Source organism: Entelurus aequoreus, linkage group LG19, assembly GCF_033978785.1.
Source record: "Entelurus aequoreus isolate RoL-2023_Sb linkage group LG19, RoL_Eaeq_v1.1, whole genome shotgun sequence".
Taxonomy (NCBI): Eukaryota; Metazoa; Chordata; class Actinopteri; order Syngnathiformes; family Syngnathidae; genus Entelurus; species Entelurus aequoreus.
The window spans coordinates 7,049,807-7,067,858 of record NC_084749.1 but is presented as its reverse complement, the minus strand read 5'-3'; the positions used below and the strand labels follow the sequence as shown (position 1 = coordinate 7,067,858).

Here is an 18,052-nt window from a genome sequence, read left to right as displayed (position 1 = left end):
ACATGATATAACACACAAGTAAATGCGCTGCAGTACTGCTTGTATCCGATGTTTGTTTTTGTAGCTGTGCGATATCAACATGGAATCAGGACACCCCTACTGTGTGGTCCCCATAGTATGTACTGGCCACATCATTAGGTACACATGCTGACACTTCAGTGGCACGACATCATTCCTATTTATTTAGTTTTTATACAAGATTGTGAGGTGTAGTACAGGGTAGGTAGTAGTACTACTACCACGTATTGTGTCTGCTTTCATCAACACACTAGTACTTCCTATTGAAGGGCTAGAAACATAAGTATTGATACTAATGACTGCCACCAACACTTCTTCATACAGTAAATATATTTACTTCTTAGAAAAAAAAAAAAAGTTCACTGCTGTGCTGCAGTCCTCAGGCGTTGCTCGCCTGCTTAAGAGGTCGTGTCAGAGAAAGTTGCCGAGTCGGCGCACCTCTGAGGATGACCAAGGGGCAGGAGGACGGAGGAAGGAGGACAAGATGGCCGCCTGTTCACATGCGAGCTCGTTCCCGCTGTAGTCTGGAGTTGTAGGTCCTGGACACCGTGTTCCAGGCGTCCATGTAGCGGTCCATGCACATGGCGATGCACTTCTGTGGGAACACCAGCACTCCATCACTACCATTGTTATATTTACAGTCTTGTTTAGAGGACATATTTAAGTTGCCCTGGTCATTAATTACTTGCAAGAGGAGCGATCGCATACATTAAAGGGCATGTTCTACAATATTTTCATGTTTTCACAATTTCTCTGACCTTGTGAAATATTTACGTTCTTGTTTGAAGTCATTCTGATTCCATATTTAAGTTGGCACTGTCCTTAGTCACTTGCAAGAGGAGCAATCGCACTAATTAAATGGCATGTTCTACAATATGTTAACGCAATTTGTCTGACCTTGTGAAATATTTCCTGTCTTGTTTGAAGTCATTCTGATTCCATATTTAAGTTGGCACTGTCCTTAGTCACTTGCAAGAGGAGCAATCGCACTAATTAAATAGCATGTTCTACAATATTTTCATGTTTTCACAATTTGTCTGACCTTGTGAAATATTTCCAATCTTGTTAGAAGTCATTCAGATTCCATATTTAAGTTGGCACTGTCCTTAGTCACTTGCAAGAGGAGCAATCGCACTAATTAAATGGCATGTTCTACAATATTTTAACGCAATTTGTCTGACCTTGTGAAATATTTCCTGTCTTGTTTGAAGTCATTCTGATTCCAAATTTAAGTTGGCACTGTCCTTAGTCACTTGCAAGAGGAGCAATCGCACTAATTAAATGACATGTTCTACAATATTTTAACGCAATTTGTCTGACCTTGTGAAAAATGTCCAGTCTTGTTTGAAGTCATTCTGATTCAAAATAAGTTGGCATTGTCGTTAGTTACTTGCAAGAGGAGCAATCGCACTAATTAAATGGCATGTTCTATAATATTCTGCTGTTCCACTGCAATTTTTCTGACCTTCTGAAATATTTACAGTCTCAATTTTACAAAATCAAACCGCTTCTGTCATTAATTGCATGCAAGAGGAGCGATTGCGTTATTATTAAATAGCATGTTCTACAATATTCTGTTTTACTACAATTTTATGACGTTGTAGCTTATTTCTAGTCTAATTTGGAAATGTTTTGGTTACATTTTTAAGCTGCACTTGTCATTATTTACCTGCAAGAGGAGCGATCGCATGAATTAAATGGCACATTCTACAATATTCTGCTGTTTTATTGCAATTTTACTGACTTTGCGAAATATTTCCAGTCTCATTTGGAGTTGTTTTGGCACAAAACAAAGTTGTCTGTCAAGAATTACTTGCAATAGTGATCGCATTCATAAATGGCCCATCCTAAAATATCCTTCTGTTTTTCTGACTTAGTGAAATATTTCCAGTCTCAATTAGTCGCTCTGATTACATATTTAAGTTGGCACTGTCATGAATTACTTGTAAGAGTGATCGCATGAATTAAATGGCAGATTATACAGTATTCTGATGTTTTAAAGACGGCGCTGTCATTAATTACTTGCAAGAGAAGTGATTGTGTTCATTAAATGCAGTGTTCTACAATATTTTAACGCAATTTCTCTGACCTTGTGAAGTATTTCAAGTCTTGTTTGTAGTCATTTTGAGTCCATATTTAAGTTGGCACTGTCCTTAGTCACTTGCAAGAGGAGCAATCGCACTAATTAAATGGCATGTTGTACAATATTTTAAAGCAATTTGTCTGACCTTGTGAAACATTCCCAGTCTTGTTTGAAGTCATTCTGATTCAAAATATAAGTTCACACTGTCATTAGTCACTTGCAAGAGGAGCAATCGCACTAATTAAATGGCATGTTCTATAATATTTTAATGCAACTTCTCTGACCTTGTGAAATATTTCCAGTCTTATTTGAAGTAATTCTGATTCCATATTTAAGTTTGCACTGTCATTAGTTACTTGCAAGAGGAGCAATCGCACTAATTAAATGGCATGTTCTATATTTTCATGCAACTTCTCTGACCTTGTGAAATATTTCCAGTCTTATTTGAAGTAATTCTGATTCCATATTTAAGTTTGCACTGTCATTAGTTACTTGCAAGAGGAGCAATCGCACTAATTAAATGGCATGTTCTATAATATTTTAATGCAATTTTTCTGACCTTGTGAAATATTTCCAGTCTTGTTTGAAATCATTCTGATTCTATATTTAAGTTGGCCATGTCATTAGTTACTTGCAAGAGGAGCAATCACACTAATTAAATGGCATGTTCTACAATATTCTATTATTTTAAAGATGGTGTGGCTGCTGGTTGCAGGAGCTCTGTGTGTCCTCCATTGTGTTCTTGATGTTTCCTTCTTGTTTCCATGTGTTTTTGCCTTTTGGACCGGGCCGCTTGTGGACTGCGCGACAAAGAGGTGGCACTCTCGGGACTTCTGCGCTGATTTTGTGAACGGGCTTGAACCGGAGACCAGCTGCTGGCTCTCTGCCGCACCGGAGTCCGCGTGGAGAGACCGGGGGGGGTGATGCGGCGGAAGAGGCGAGGCTGCGAAGATGGCCGAGCTCCACAGAGTCCTTGCCGAATGAGCACGTGTCCGCTGCTTCGGTCTCACCAAGACGGATTCTTGCTCATCCGCGAGTGGGCAGCCTAGGACGGAGTCAGCTCTCTCGGTTGCTTTGTTCGGTCTCCCCCCCCACCCCAGCTCCATGTCGTGGAGCACCGCAGAGAGAATACGTATTACATATTGCTTAATTTTTGGGTTCATCATTGTTGTACTTTTGTAGCTGTATGTAGAAATGGCAGCTCTGTGCTCTCAATGTATTTTGTGATTCCCTCGTTTTTACTACAGCTGTCAAATGATACAGTTTCTTAAATCAGATTAATCAGTTTGAATTATTCATTCTTAATTACAGGTGATTGCTTGCTTGCATGATTAAAATGTACCACTCTGAGTCTCCTCACTCATTTTTGCACTCTCAAAATAAATGGCATGATTAATCCAAGTGTGTACAAATTTAACCTCTTAAGGCCCAAGCTGTTTGTTTACATGCCTTTTTTTATTTATCTTTGCTATTTGGGCTTATTGGACCCTAATTGGAATAAAAACTAAGAATCATCTTTTGATATGATGTACTTAGTCCATAAGTACACAAACATGTACTTCATGTTTAGTGACATGCTAATTCTTATTTTTACACTTTTATTTTTCCAAATTCCATTGTATGTTATACTCTTCCGACACCACCAGATGGCAGTATAAGTGTCCACATTAGGGCCATAAGACCCCAATTTAGTAGTGTACACAATTTTGGAAATAAGAGCTAAAAAGGGGCTGTCCATGCATATGGCCAACTTTTTCTTTTTTAAGATTAATCCCAGGGTCGGTATAGCTCGGTTGGTAGACTGGCTGTGCCAGCAACTTGAGGGTTGCAGGTTCGATTCCCGCTTCGGCCATCCTTGTCACTGCCGTTGTGTCCTTGGGCAAGACACTTTACCCACCTGCTCCCAGTGCCACCCACACTGGTTTAAATGTAACTTAGATATTGGGTTTCACTATGTAAAGCACTTTGAGTCACTAGAGAAAAAGCGCTATATAAATATAATTCACTTCACTTCACTGAAGTGATGGTGATTATTTTTGACTGGAATCTGTTATGCAACCACATCAAATCCATTTAAAAAGAAGTAAAATACAATGAAAAAAAAAAGAGTAATAATACATATTGTGCACTTATGTTTGCACCATGCATAGACCAACAACATTAACGGCCCTCCAAAAGTATTGCAACGGTGAGTCCAATTTTTTTAGTTTTGTTGCAGACTGAAAACATTTGGGTTTGACATCAAAAGATGAATACGGGACAAGAGACCAACATTTCAACTTTTATATCCAGGTATATTTACATCTAGATCTGATACACAACATAGAAGATAGCACCTTTTGTTTGAACCTAGCCATTTTTCATGAGAGCAATTGTATTGGAACATGTGACTGACAGGTGTGTTTTGTTGCCCAGGTGTCTCCCAATGACAGATTATTCAAACAATAAATAGCACTGAATGTCTGAGCTCAGTTTCAGATTGGGTAGGATGGGTTTTGCCTGTGCAGACTGTAGGGGTGCAACGGTACACAAAAATGTCGGTCCGGTACGTACCTCGGTTTAGAGGTCACGGTTCGGTTCATTTTCGGCACAGTAAGAAAACAACAAAATATAAATTTTTGGGTTATTGATTTACCAAATTTGCAAAATCTTCCACCAAAAATATTTTTCTTAGTAGAATATTTGATGTGAAGTAATGGGAACCTTGGATAGGTCAATAATTCATAATAACATTGATTTTGATTCAATATTATGTTTTGAGCAATGACAGTTTGAAAGAAAAAAAACAGCTTTGTTTTATTAGTCAACATTGCAACTTTTTCTAAATTACATTTAACCTTTAAGCTTTTTTATTTCACTTTTGTTATGTTTTTGTTTATTTTAATAGTATTTTTAGAATGTGCCGTGGGCCTTTAAAACATTAGCTGTGGGCCGCAAATGGCCTCCGGGGCACACTTTTGACACCCCTGCTATAGATAATAAATTAAATGTGATAAATCTATGGATAAAAAGCAGAGCCTGGCGACGCATGCGCGTTTATCATAACTCTCTCTCTCTCTCTCTGCCCCTCCCTCACCAATGCTGCTGCACACACAATTTGTTTTGTTTTTAACCCCTTCTTAACCCTGAACGTACATTGAAAATACACGCAACCCTAACTCAAAATGCCAGACATTTGAGGCATTTAAGAAACTCCGCCCTGACAGCTCCGCAAAAGAGGACATGTCCGGTGAAAAGAGGACGTATGGTCAGTCTATCCTAGCCCGTTAGCTGCTAGCATGCCGTGTGTTGTGCCTCGGTGTGCATTGTTTAAACAACGTGCGTTACGCTACTTAAAGGCCTACTGAAATGAATTTTTTTTTATTTAAACGGGGATAGTAGATCCATTCTATGTCATACTTGATCATTTTGCTATATTGCCATATTTTTGCTGAAAGGATTTAGTATAGAACAACGTCTATAAAGTTCGCAACTTTTGGTCTCTGATAAAAAAAAAACTTGCCCGTACCGGAAGTAGCGTGACGTTGTCAGTTTTTCACTACCTCATATTTTCCTATTGTTTTCAACGCAGCTAGAGCTATTCGGACCATTACCCCATTAATTTGAGCGAGGATGAAAGATTCGTGGACGAGGAACGTTAGAGTGACGGACTAGAATGCAGTGAAATACATATTTTTTTTCGCTCTGACCGTAACTTAGGTACAAGCTGGCTTATTGGATTCCACACTCTCTCCTTTTTCTATTGTGGATCACGGTTTTGTATTTTAAACCACCTCGGATACTATATCCTCTTGAAAATGAGAGTCGAGAACGCGAAATGGACATTCAGTGCCTTTTATCTCCACGACAATACATCGGCGAAACGCTTTAGCCACGAGCTAACGTGATAGCATCGTGCTTTAACTGCATATGGAAACAAAAAAAAAAAAACCCTGACTGGAAGGACAGATAGAAAATCAACAATACTATTAAACCGTGGACATGTAAATACACGGTTAATGCTTTCTAGGCTGGCGATGGTTAACAATGCTGTGCTAACGACGCCATTGAAGCCTACTTAGCAACCGGACCTCACAGAGCTATGCTAAAAACATTAGCTCTCCACCTACGCCAGCCAGCCTTCATCTGCTCATCAACACCCGTGCTCACCTGCGTTCCAGCGATCGACGGAAGGACGAAGGACTTCACCCGATGCGTTTGGCGGCCCGGAGACGTAGGAAGTCAAGGTGAGGTCGCCGGCTAGCGCGTCTGCTCTCCAACAAAGTCCTCCGGTTGTGTTGCTGTAGTCCGCTGCTAATACACCGATCCCACCTACAACTTTCTTCTTTGCAGCCTTCATTGTTCATTAAACAAATTGCAAAAGATGTCCAGAATACTGTGGAAATATGAAATGAAGACAGAGCTTTTTGTATAGGATTCTACGGGGTACCATAACTTCCGTTTAACTGACTACGTCACGCGCATACGTCATCATACCGCGACGTTTCAGCCGGATATTTCCCGGGAAATATAAAATTGCACTTTATAAGTTAACCCGGCCGTATTGGCATGTGTTGCAATGTTAAGATTTCATCATTGATATATAAACTATCAGACTGCGTGGTCGCTAGTAGTGGCTTTCAGTAGGCCTTTAATATGTCCGTGTGGAAACTCGTTCGGTACAAATACACGTACCGCTACACCCCTAGCAGACTGCATTTAGAGGTGGAACCAACATGAAAACCAGAGAGCTGTCTACGGGTGAAAAAGAGAGAAGATGGACAATCAATCAAACAGTGGCCATAGCCAGTACAACCATTTGGAATGTCCGGAAGAAGAAAGAAACCACTGGTGTACTAAGCAACAGACGTGGAACAAGTAGACCAAGGAAAAGATCAGCGGTTAATGACAGAAACATTGTGAGAACTATAAAGAACAACTGTGACTAGTGACATCAGCAACAACCTCCAGAGGGCTGGAGTGAAGGCATCAAAGAAGACTTCCTGGACAGAAGTACAGAGGCTACACCAGAAGATGCAAACCACTCATTAGCAAGAAGAATAGGAAGGCCAGGCTGGAATTTGCCAAAAGGTACAGAGATGAGCTTAAAAAATTCTGGGGAAAGGTTTTATGGACTGATGAGACAAAGATGAACTTCTTCCAAAGTGATGGAAAGGGCAAATGTTTGGAGAAAGAAAGGATCTACTCATGATCCCAAACATACAAGCTCATCTGTGAAACATGATGTCATGGCTTCTTCCTCTTCATTGATGATGTAACACATGATGGCAGCAACATGAACTCAGAAGTCTACAGAAACATTTAGTCTGCTCATTTAAAGAAAGATGCTGATTGGGAGATCCTTCGTCGTGCAGCAAGATAACAAACCAAAACAACAAAGGAGTTGATCAGGGGAAAGAAGTGGAAGGTTTTGGACTGGCCAAGTCAGTCTCCGGACTTAAACCCAATAGAGCAGTGGTCCCCAACCACCGGTCCGTGACGCATTTGCTACGGGGCCGCACAGACCTTTAGCTTCCTCTCTCACCTGAAACCTTCACGCTGTCCTCATTCACATCCGCCTTTCCTCCATATAAACCAGGGGTGTCCAAAGTGCGGCCCGCAGGTAATTTTTTAACGGCCCCACGGCACATTCTAAAAATACGATGAAAAAAAAATAAAAAACATAAAAAGTGGTATAAAAGAGCAAACAGGTGAAATGTAACAAGAAAATGTTGCATTATTTACTCTAATAACACAAAGCTGCCATGCAGGCTCTTTCTTTCTTTAAAAAATAACAATGAATCAAAATCAATGTCATTATGAATTATTGACCTAGTCAAGGCTCCATTTACTTCACATTAAATATTCCACTTTGAGATAGTTTGGGGGGAAATTGTTGCATATTTTTTGGTTGCCATTTAAAAAACAAAGTTTTTTAAAGAAGGGCCTAAAAAGAACAACCAAAAAACAAACATCAATAAAACTTATAATTGACGGATAGATCTGAAGTTGATCTTGAGACTATTGTGGTAAAAGTTTTAAAAAATGTTGGATTTATTTTTTTTAAACTTTACTGAGCAGTACCCTTTTGGATCCCCAATAATTTTAGTGGGACTTTTTTTTTTAAGTGTCATTGCTCAAAAAAATAATGAATTAAAATCAATGTTGTTATGAGTTATTGACCTTTTTAAGACTCCAATTATTATATAACCTGAAATATTCCACTTAAAAATTTTATTGGGGGAAAATGTTGCATATTTTGTGTTTTTTTTCCTTAAAAAAAACACGGTTGTCCTTGACAAAAATGGCATACAACTTAAATCTTTAAAAGCGTTATATTGACAGATAGACCTAATGTTGATCTACAGATTTAAACCTTGAATAATAATAATAATAATACTACTAAATAATGACACATTTGTAATATTTTTTTTGACCAAAACCTTTTGCAGGCATGTGATTTGACCACAATGAAAAAGACTGAAAAAACTTCCGGGGGTCTGGGGGATTTAACATGCTAAAATTAACAAAGACAGCACCATTTGAAGAAAATATTTTAGTGTTTAAAGACATGAAAATATCATTAATAGAACATACATAACCCAATGATCCTAATGAATCACTGTATATGGTTCAGTCCACACAGTATTTAGTCACTAATATTTACATCTTGTGTTCATTTCACATCCACAGGTGTCACATTGATCAGTGTTATTATCTACAGTTTATTTACAGTATTACCACATTACTTCAGTTCATGTAATGTAAACATTTCATTATTTTCGCCAAAATAGGATATACATTTATGAAAATAATTAAACATGTTTAGTATTGTTTACTCATATTTGAAAATAGGAAATAATAATAATGTGGGGACACTGACATATTGATAGATAGATAGTACTTTATTGATTCCTTCAGGAGAATTGCATGAAACAAAAGTGTGAAAATATTTACCTTCAAGATTGTTACACCACTGACAATAGTTTCAACAGACTACATAAGAACTTAATATTACAAAATAGTATTATATGCAAATTTATTTCAAATAAATTGTTAACTGGAATCAATAATGCGACTCTTTGAATTTCTGTAATTTCATAATGTATTTTCACGTGGCTTTTTATTTTTAGAAAAACCCATTTATATTTCGCTAAGCAATAATTGGTTAATATTTAAAACAAACATGCGTATGTCGCAAGCAAATATTTTTTAGCTTACCTCATTATTAACAACCCTGTCTGCAACTGAAGTGGGTGGATCTTTCCTCTCCATGTCTACGGCAGTTGTCGATGTAAACAAAAGATGAAGTCCGTAAGGTTTGCTCACTTTCGGTTGACATCCAAAAGTACCAGCTAGTGAAAAATTGGTTTTCCTTGCTTCAAATTGTTTCATATGTTTTTGGCGTTTCGCATGTACTTCCAAAGCCTTGAAACCTCGTGATCCATAGTCAATATTAACATGACACCACGTGCACAAAACCTTTCCGGTACGATCGATTTTCCAAATAAAATCACTGAACAAAGTCGTAACTTTCTTCTTCCCAACAGTATCAGTGATTTCCCTTTCCATCCAGTCCCATCGAAACTTATTTTTGACATGTTTATCAATTTATTTTACTCGTAAAGCGTCCTTTCTCTCGAGAACCGACATTGTTTACATATGGAAAATGGCCGTAGTAACCATTATGAATGATGACGTTATTAACGTCATCATTCATAACAGATGTCCTGATTGGTCACAAGGAACATATCGACCAATCAACTACGGCGTAATATAAACTACGTCTCGAATCTTGATTTAGGGTCGGGAAAAAACGGGAGATAATTTTTTTTTTTCTCCCCGAGATTAAAAAAGACGGAATTCCGACTTTAGACGGAAAAATCACATGCCTGCTTTTGGGGTCCCCGGGATCAAGTCTGAGTGGAGGCCTAAATTTATCTTTTTTATACATATATTGTATTGTTTTTTAAAATAAAAAATATCAAAATGGCCCCCGCTTGCTTTGATTTTTCAATGTGCGGCCCTCAGTGGAAAAAGTTTGGACACCCCCGATATAAACAGTCACGTAACATCTACAGCTTTTGGAACTCAGTGCACACACAACAGCCTATCTGGATTCCATAAGAGATTCGATAAGGAATCGGTTCGATAAGAGGATTCGATAATGGCATCGACATCAATAATTTCTTAACGAACATCATCCCTAAGTATGAAGAAGAATGTTTTAATGTAGACACATAGAATCATCATACTGCTGTGATTATATGCATCAAGTGTTCATTCAAGGCTAAGGCAAAATATCCAGATATATATGGTGTATCGTGACATGGCCTAAACATATCCAGATATATATGGTGTATCGTGACATGGCCTAAAAATATCCAAATATTAATAAAAGGCCATATCGCCCAGTCCTATGTCAAACCCAAATCTTTTCAGTCTGCAACAAAAATAAACAGATTGGACTCACAGTTCCAATACTTTTGTAGGGCAGTGTAAATATGTCGCAGGGCTGAATGCTGCAAATGTAGAATCCAATCCAAACGACACATTATCTGACTGAAAGTAGTCCACAAAGTCATACTACCTGCTCGGAGTTGTCCAGTGTGCTTCCGGGTTTTCCTATACACTTTTTGAAGCATTTGTCCGTCATTCTCTGCAACAAAAACAAGACAATAACGCGTTAATACGATTAGCATGAACGCCTCCCTAGGGAGGTGTTTAGGGCACGTCCGACCGGCAGGAGGCCACGGGGAGGACTATGTCTCCCGGCTGGCCTGGGAATGCCTCGGGATACCCCGGGAGGAGCTGGACAAAGTGGCTGGGGAGAGGGAAGTCTGGGGTTCCCTGCTTAGGCTGCTGCCCCCGCGACCCAACCTCGGATAAGCGGAGGATGGATTAGCATGATGGCGTTTGTATGAATAATTTAATTGAGGTGGAAGTTAGCGTCTATAAAACACTTTTAAATACCGGCTGAGTTATTAGTCAAATGTTATCTTACAACAAATGTGAAGGTTTATAGTTAAGTCAGGTTAGCATCGTTAGCTTACCTGCAGCAGTTCCTGTGCGTTGGCCACGGCTATTTGGACTTTCACCTGCTCCATTATCGTGCCGGTGTCCACTTTGCCCCCAGCCCCGCCCGCTGAGAAGTCCGAACTGAACCCGTCCATCGTTAAAAAATGGAAGTTTCTGGAAGAATTGAAGAGTTGAAAGCTGGTGAAACACGTGTGGGTGTTAGCCGCCGATAGTTCAGCTAGCGTAAGAGTGCCCGGTGCCCTTGACAGCAACGGAAGTGCTATGACGTAATTTCCGCTACAGGCCGGGTGGGAATTGTAGTTTTACTGTGTGCACTTCCGTATCCTGCCGAGAATAAAAAGCTATTTCATCCGATCACATTGCTACAGTCTTACAATACTGTTTTCTTTATGTGTGTTTGTTGTATTTGCACTGTTATATGGACGTTGTTGTTTGTGAAATAAAGTTTATTAAAAAAATAAAAGTGTACTTCCGTATTCGACTCGAGGCTCCTGAAGCCACCGGACAGTACATCACCAAGCCGCTAGATGGCAGCGTAATGTAATGATATAATATAACTACGTAACAATGACTGTTTTCTTTGGAGTCTTCTGTCTTTTTGTTTTTTTGCTAAACATTTTAAACATTTTCTTGTTAGGTTCTCAATTATATTCTATTTTTTGTATTAATTTTTTTAATTAAAATGTTATGTTTTTATTCAGGGTTATGGTTAGCCCTTTTCTAAACCCTTTTATGTTTTAGATATGTTTTTTAGATTATGTTTATTTTTAGTTATTCATTTTTGTAATCTTTTTTTTTTTTTTGCTTAACATTTTAAAGCTCTTGTTAAGTTCTCAATTTTATTCTATTTTTTGTATTTATTTTTATTACAATTTTATGTTCATATTTAGTTATTACTTCTGCCTTATTTTATTTTTTAGATATATTTTTAGATTATGTTTATTTTTAGTTATTAATTTTTAAAATCTGTTTTGTTTTTGCTAAAAAATTTCCTAACTCTTATTAAGGCCTCAATTTTTATTATTTTCAATGTATTTATTTTATTACAATTTTATGTTTGTATTCATTTCTTACTTCAGCCTTATTTTCTTTTTAGATATATTTTTTAGATAATGTCTATTTTTAGTTATTCATCTTTGTATTATATATATTCTTTGCTAAACATTTTAAATGTCTCGTTAGGTTCTCAATTTTGTTCTATTTTTTGTATTTATTTTTATTACAATTGTATGTTCCGTTAACCACGCTATACTGTTGGATAAGCTCAGAGCAATCGGATTTAACAAAAACTCATGGAGCTGGGTGCAATCTTACTTGGAGGGGAGGGAGCAAGTGGTAGAGGTGAACGGCACCGTGCCCCCCCCCCCCCCCCCCTCTCGGTGAGCTGTGGAGTCCCCCAAGGCAGTATATTGGGACCTTTACTGTTCCTAATATACATAGACGACATGTCATCGGCATGCGACTGTGAATTGTTTTTGTTTGCGGATGACTCTGCCTTGCTGGTATCCGGCAAGGACAAGTCACAGTTGGAGAAAATCCTCAGTGCTGAGCTGTGTAGAACTTGCGCCTGGCTCGCTGACAACAACTATCCATACACTTGGGTAAAACAGAATCCATCCTGTTTGGGTCCCACATCAACCTCAAGAAAGTCAATGACTTCACCATAAAAGTAGATGACATTGTTATCACCAGGAAAGATGAGGTCACCTACCTAGGTTCCATTCTAGAGGCTAACCTTTCCTGTGATAAAATGGCAACCAAGGTAATCAAAAAGGTTAACCAACGAACAAGATTTCTCTACAGAATCTCCTCTCTGGTCAACAAAAGCACCTTGAGGATTCTGGCGGGAACTCTCGTTCAACCCTTTTTCGATTACGCATGCACCTCCTGGTACCCTAGCACCTCCATAACCCTCAAATCTAAACTCCAAACATCTCAGAACAAGCTAGTCAGGTTACTTCTAGACCTCCACCCCAGATCCCACCTCACTCCTACCCACTTCTCTAAAGTGGGCTGGCTCAAGGTGGAGGACAGAGTTAAACAACTTGCACTGAGCCTAGTCTATAAAATCTGCTACACCTCCCTGATACCGAAATACATGTCAAACTACTTCCTTAATGACCGCCATAACCACAACACCAGGGGGAGCTCCACTAACCACGTTAAACCCAGATTCCGATCTAACAAAGGTCTTAACTCATTCTCTTTCTATGCCACATCAATGTGGAATGCACTCCCAACAGGTGTAAAAGAAAGGGCATCTCTATCCTCCTTCAAAACCGCAATAAAAGTTCACCTAAGAAAACGGAAATGCTGATTATCGGTCCTGCTCAACACCAACATCTATTTAATAATACCACCTTAACATTTGACAACCAAACAATTAAACAAGGAGACTCGGTAAAGAATCTGGGTATTATCTTCGACCCAACTCTCTCGTTTGAGTCACACATTAAGAGTGTTACTAAAACGGCCTTCTTTCATCTCCGTAATATCGCTAAAATTCGTTCCATTTTGTCCACAAGCGATGCTGAGATCATTATCCATGCGTTCGTTACATCTCGTCTCGATTACTGTAACGTATTATTTTCGGGCCTCCCTATGTCTAGCATTAAAAGATTACAGATGGTACAAAATGCGGCTGCTAGACTTTTGACAAAAACAAGAAAGTTTGATCATATTACGCCTATACTGGCTCACTTGCACTGGCTTCCTGTGCACCTAAGATGCGACTTTAAGGTTTTACTACTTACGTATAAAATACTACACGGTCAAGCTCCTGCCTATCTTGACGATTGTATTGTACCATATGTCCCGGCAAGAAATCTGCGTTCAAAGAACTCCGGCTTATTAGTGATTCCCAGAGCCCAAAAAAAGTCTGCGGGCTATAGAGCGTTTTCTATTCGGGCTCCAATACTATGGAATGCCCTCCCGGTAAAAGTTAGAGATGCTACCTCAGTAGAAGCATTTAAGTCTCATCTTAAAACTCATTTGTATACTCTAGCCTTTAAATAGACTCCCTTTTTAGACCAGTTGATCTGCCGTTTCTTTTCTTTTCTTTTCTACTCTGCTCCGGGGTGGACCGCTAGCCTGTCCATCAGATGGGGACATCTCTACGCTGCTGACCCGTCTCCACTCGGGATGGTTCCCGCTGGCCCCACTATGGACTGGACTTTCGCTGATGTGTTGGACTTTCACAATATTATATCAGACCCACTCGACACCGAGGATGTCGTTGTGGCTTGTACAGCCCTTTGAGACACTAGTGATTTAGGGCTATATAAATAAACATTGATTGATTGATTGATTGACCTCCAGGCAGCTACAACCCTAAACTAACACCCTCCCCGGATTGCTAATAATCAAATGTAAACAATCAAATGCAGATACTTTTTCTTATGCCTTCTGATCTCTCTCTCTCTCTCTCTCTCTCTCTCTCTCTCTCTCTCTCTCTCTCTCTCTCTCTCTCTCTCTCTCTCTCTCTCTCTCTCTCTCTCTCTATGTCCACTACTTGATGTCCATATCCTACCCCCCCCCCCCCCATCCCTACACACCCCTGATTGTAAATAATGTAAATAATTCATTGTGATTATCTTGTGTGATGACTGTATTATGATGATAGTATACATATGATAGTATATATCTGTATCATGAATCAATTTAAGTGGACCCCGACTTAAACAAGTTGAAAAACTTATTCGGGTGTTACCATTTAGTGGTCAATTGTACGGAATATGTACTTCACTGTGCAACCTACTAATAAAAGTCTCAATCAATCAATCAATGTTTATATGTATTTATGACTTCTGCTTTATTTTATTTTTTAGATATTTTTTAGATTATGTTTATTTTTAGTTATACATTTTTAAATCTTTTTTGTTTTTGCTAAACATTTCAAAACTCTTGTTAAAGTCCCAATTTGTATTATTTTTAATGTATTTATTTGTATTACAATTGTATGTTTATATTTATTTATTACTTCTGCCTTATTCAACTTTTAGATATATTTTTTTAATTATGTTTATTTTCCGCTATTCATTTTTGTAATCTTTTTTTTTTGCTAAACATTTTAAATCTCTTATTAGGTTTTCAATTTTATTCTATTTTTTGTACTTATTTTTATTACAATTTTATGTTTATATTTATTTATTACTTCTGCCTTATTTTACTTTTATATATATTTTTTAGATGATGTTTATTTTTAGTTATCCATCCATCCATCCATCTTCTTCCGCTTATCCGAGGTCGGGTCGCGGGGGCAGCAGCTTAAGCAGGGAAGCCCAGACTTCCCTCTCCCCAGCCACTTCGTCCAGCTCCTCCCGGGGGATCCCGAGGCGTTCCCAGGCCAGCCGGGAGACATAGTCTTCCCAACGTGTCCTGGGTCTTCCCCGTGGCCTTCTACCAGTCGGACGTGCCCTAAACACCTCCCTATGGAGGCGTTCGGGTGGCATCCTGAGCAGATGCCCGAACCACCTCATCTGGCTCCTCTCGATGTGGAGGAGCAGCGGCTTTACTTTGAGCTCCCCCCGGATGACAGAGCTTCTCACCCTATCTCTAAGGGAGAGACCCGCCACCCGGCGGAGGAAACTCATTTGGGCCGCTTGTACCCGTGATCTTGTCCTTTCGATCATAACCCAAAGCTCATGACCATAGGTGAGGATGGGAACGTAGATTGACCGGTAAATTGAGAGCTTTGCCTTCCGGCTCAGCTCCTTCTTCACCACAACGGATCGATACAGCGTCCGCATTACTGAAGACGCCGCACCGATCCGCCTGTCGATCTCACCATCCACTCTTATCTTTTTAGTTATTAATTTTTTTAATCTTTTTTTGTTTTTGCCAAACATTTCAAAACTCTTGTTAAGGTCTCAATTTTTATTATTTTTAATGTATTTAGTTTTATTACAATTTTATGTTTGTATTAATTTATTACTTCAGCCTTATTTTATTTTTTAGATATATTTTTTAGATTGTTTATTTTTAGTTGTTAACTTTTTTAATCTTTTTTTTTTTTGCTATACATTTCAAAACTCCTTTTAGGCTCTAAATTTTTATTCTATTTTATGTATTTATTTTATTAAAATGTTATGTTTTTATTTATTTACTACTTCTGCCTTATTGTATTTTTAGATATATTTTCTAGATTGTTTATTTTGAGTTATTCTTTTTTTTTTTTTTTTTTGCTAAACATTTTTTTTGCTAAACATTTTAAAACTTGTTAGGTTCTCAATTGTATGTTGTTGTTTTTTTATTACAATTATATGTTTTTATTTATTTATAACTTCTGCCTTTTTATTTTTAGATATAATTTTGAATTTATGTTTAGTTTTATTTATTTATTTTTTTAATCTTTTTTTTTTTTGCTAAACATTTTACAACTCTTTTTAGGTTCTCATTTGTATTCTATTTGATGTATTTATTTTTTATCACCAAGCCGCTAGATGGCAGCGTAACGTAATGATATATTATAAGTACATAACAATGACTGTTTTTTCTGGAGTCTTCTGACATAACAACACAAAGTATTAGCGTTGTTTGCAATTGTTTACATTTTTGTGTACTTTGTATTTTTTGTTTTTACTGTGTATTAGGCTATTAATTAATCACCTTTTTAACACTAAATCAGACATGTCCTTTGAGACACTTGTGATCTAGGGCTATATAAATATACATTGATTGATTGATTGATGTCCAAAGTACCATTGGAGGCCCACCGCTATTTTTTATTTTTATTTTAAAATACTATTTCAAAAACACATAAAAAGTGGATTTAAAGAGCTAAATGGTGAAATGTAATGGGAAAAACTTGCAATGTCGACTCTAATGACACAAAGCTGCCATGTTGGGTTTATTTTTCTTTAAATATGTAATTGCTCATAAAATATTAATGAATCAAAATCAAGGTTATTATGAATGATTGACATCAGATATTCCACTTTTAAATGTTTTTTGGGGAAAATATAGCATATTTTGTGTGTTTGCTATACAAACAATGCTTTGACAAAAAGGTCATAAAACAAACCGAAACAAAACAAAAACGTTAAACAAAAAAAATCCAGAAAACGGATAGCTCTGAAGTTGATCTAGGGATTTAAGGGTTGAAACTAAAAACCAAAAAAATGCATGAATTATTTTTTAACATTTTTTAGTTGTGGAGCACTTTTAAAAATGTTAAGTTTTTTTTTTTTTTTTTTTATGTCATTGCACAAAAAATAATAATACATTATAATCAATGCTATACATTATTGACCTATTTAAGACTCAAATCAAAAATTATTCTCCCAAAAAATTGGGGGAAAATAATGCATATTTGTTGATATTTTCTGCCATAAAAAAACAGGGTTTTGTTTATTTTATTTTTTTAAAAGGTCATAAAACATTACAAAAAAAACTTGATATTGACAAACAGACCTGAAGTTGATCTAGAGATGTAAATGTTGAAAGTAAAAACAAAAAAATGTATGAATTATTTTAAAAAAATAATTTTGTGGGGCACTTTTGGATCCACCAAAATTTTAGCGTTTTCTTTTTAATATCATTGCACAAAAAATAATAATGCGTTATAATTATTGACCTATTCAAATATTTTTCTCCCCCACAAATGGGGGAAATAATGCATATTTTGTTGTTATTGATTGCCATAAAAGTAAGGTTGTCTTAAAAAAAAAAGGGCATAAAACATTAAAAAAAATAGAGCAAATCCATTTAAATATACAAACTGCATTCAAGCTAAAATGAAAGTAAACAGTGTGCAAATAGAAAGTGCCCCCCCCCCCCCCCTGCCCCCCATGTGTCAGACAGGATGACCTCACTGCGCAGACCACCTGCCTGGGATCAATAAACATCACAAGTGTACAGTGAGTGTGCAGACAACAAAAGAGTGACAGTTACTGTCCTTTAAACACGCATTGGAGAATCATCCTGGGGGGTCTG

The 18,052-nt window shown here is 37.6% G+C and overlaps 1 protein-coding gene across 1 annotated transcript; it reads right to left on the bottom strand.

Moving 5' to 3' along the window:
• Nucleotides 1-159: 159 nt before the first annotated feature.
• Nucleotides 160-11,395, bottom strand: timm13 (translocase of inner mitochondrial membrane 13 homolog (yeast)). The gene is made up of 3 exons (XM_062027472.1): nucleotides 11,134-11,395; nucleotides 10,671-10,739; nucleotides 160-613 (listed from the first exon to the last, which is right to left on the bottom strand). The coding sequence occupies exons 1-3, from the start codon at nucleotides 11,251-11,253 to the stop codon at nucleotides 515-517; spliced, it is 288 nt and encodes a 95-aa protein (XP_061883456.1). The 5' UTR covers nucleotides 11,254-11,395; the 3' UTR covers nucleotides 160-514.
• Between the last annotated feature and the right edge of the window lie 6,657 nt (nucleotides 11,396-18,052).

Coding starts and splice junctions, on each gene's coding strand:
- timm13 (XM_062027472.1), bottom strand. CDS start 11,253: ATGGACGGGTTCAGTTCGGACTTCTCAGCGGGCGGGGCTGGGGGCAAA. Junction 10,740..11,133: donor ACGCACAGGAACTGCTGCAG/GTAAGCTAACGA, acceptor TTTTTGTTGCAG/AGAATGACGGACAAATGCTT. Junction 614..10,670: donor CACTGGACAACTCCGAGCAG/GTAGTATGACTT, acceptor GTGTTCCCACAG/AAGTGCATCGCCATGTGCAT.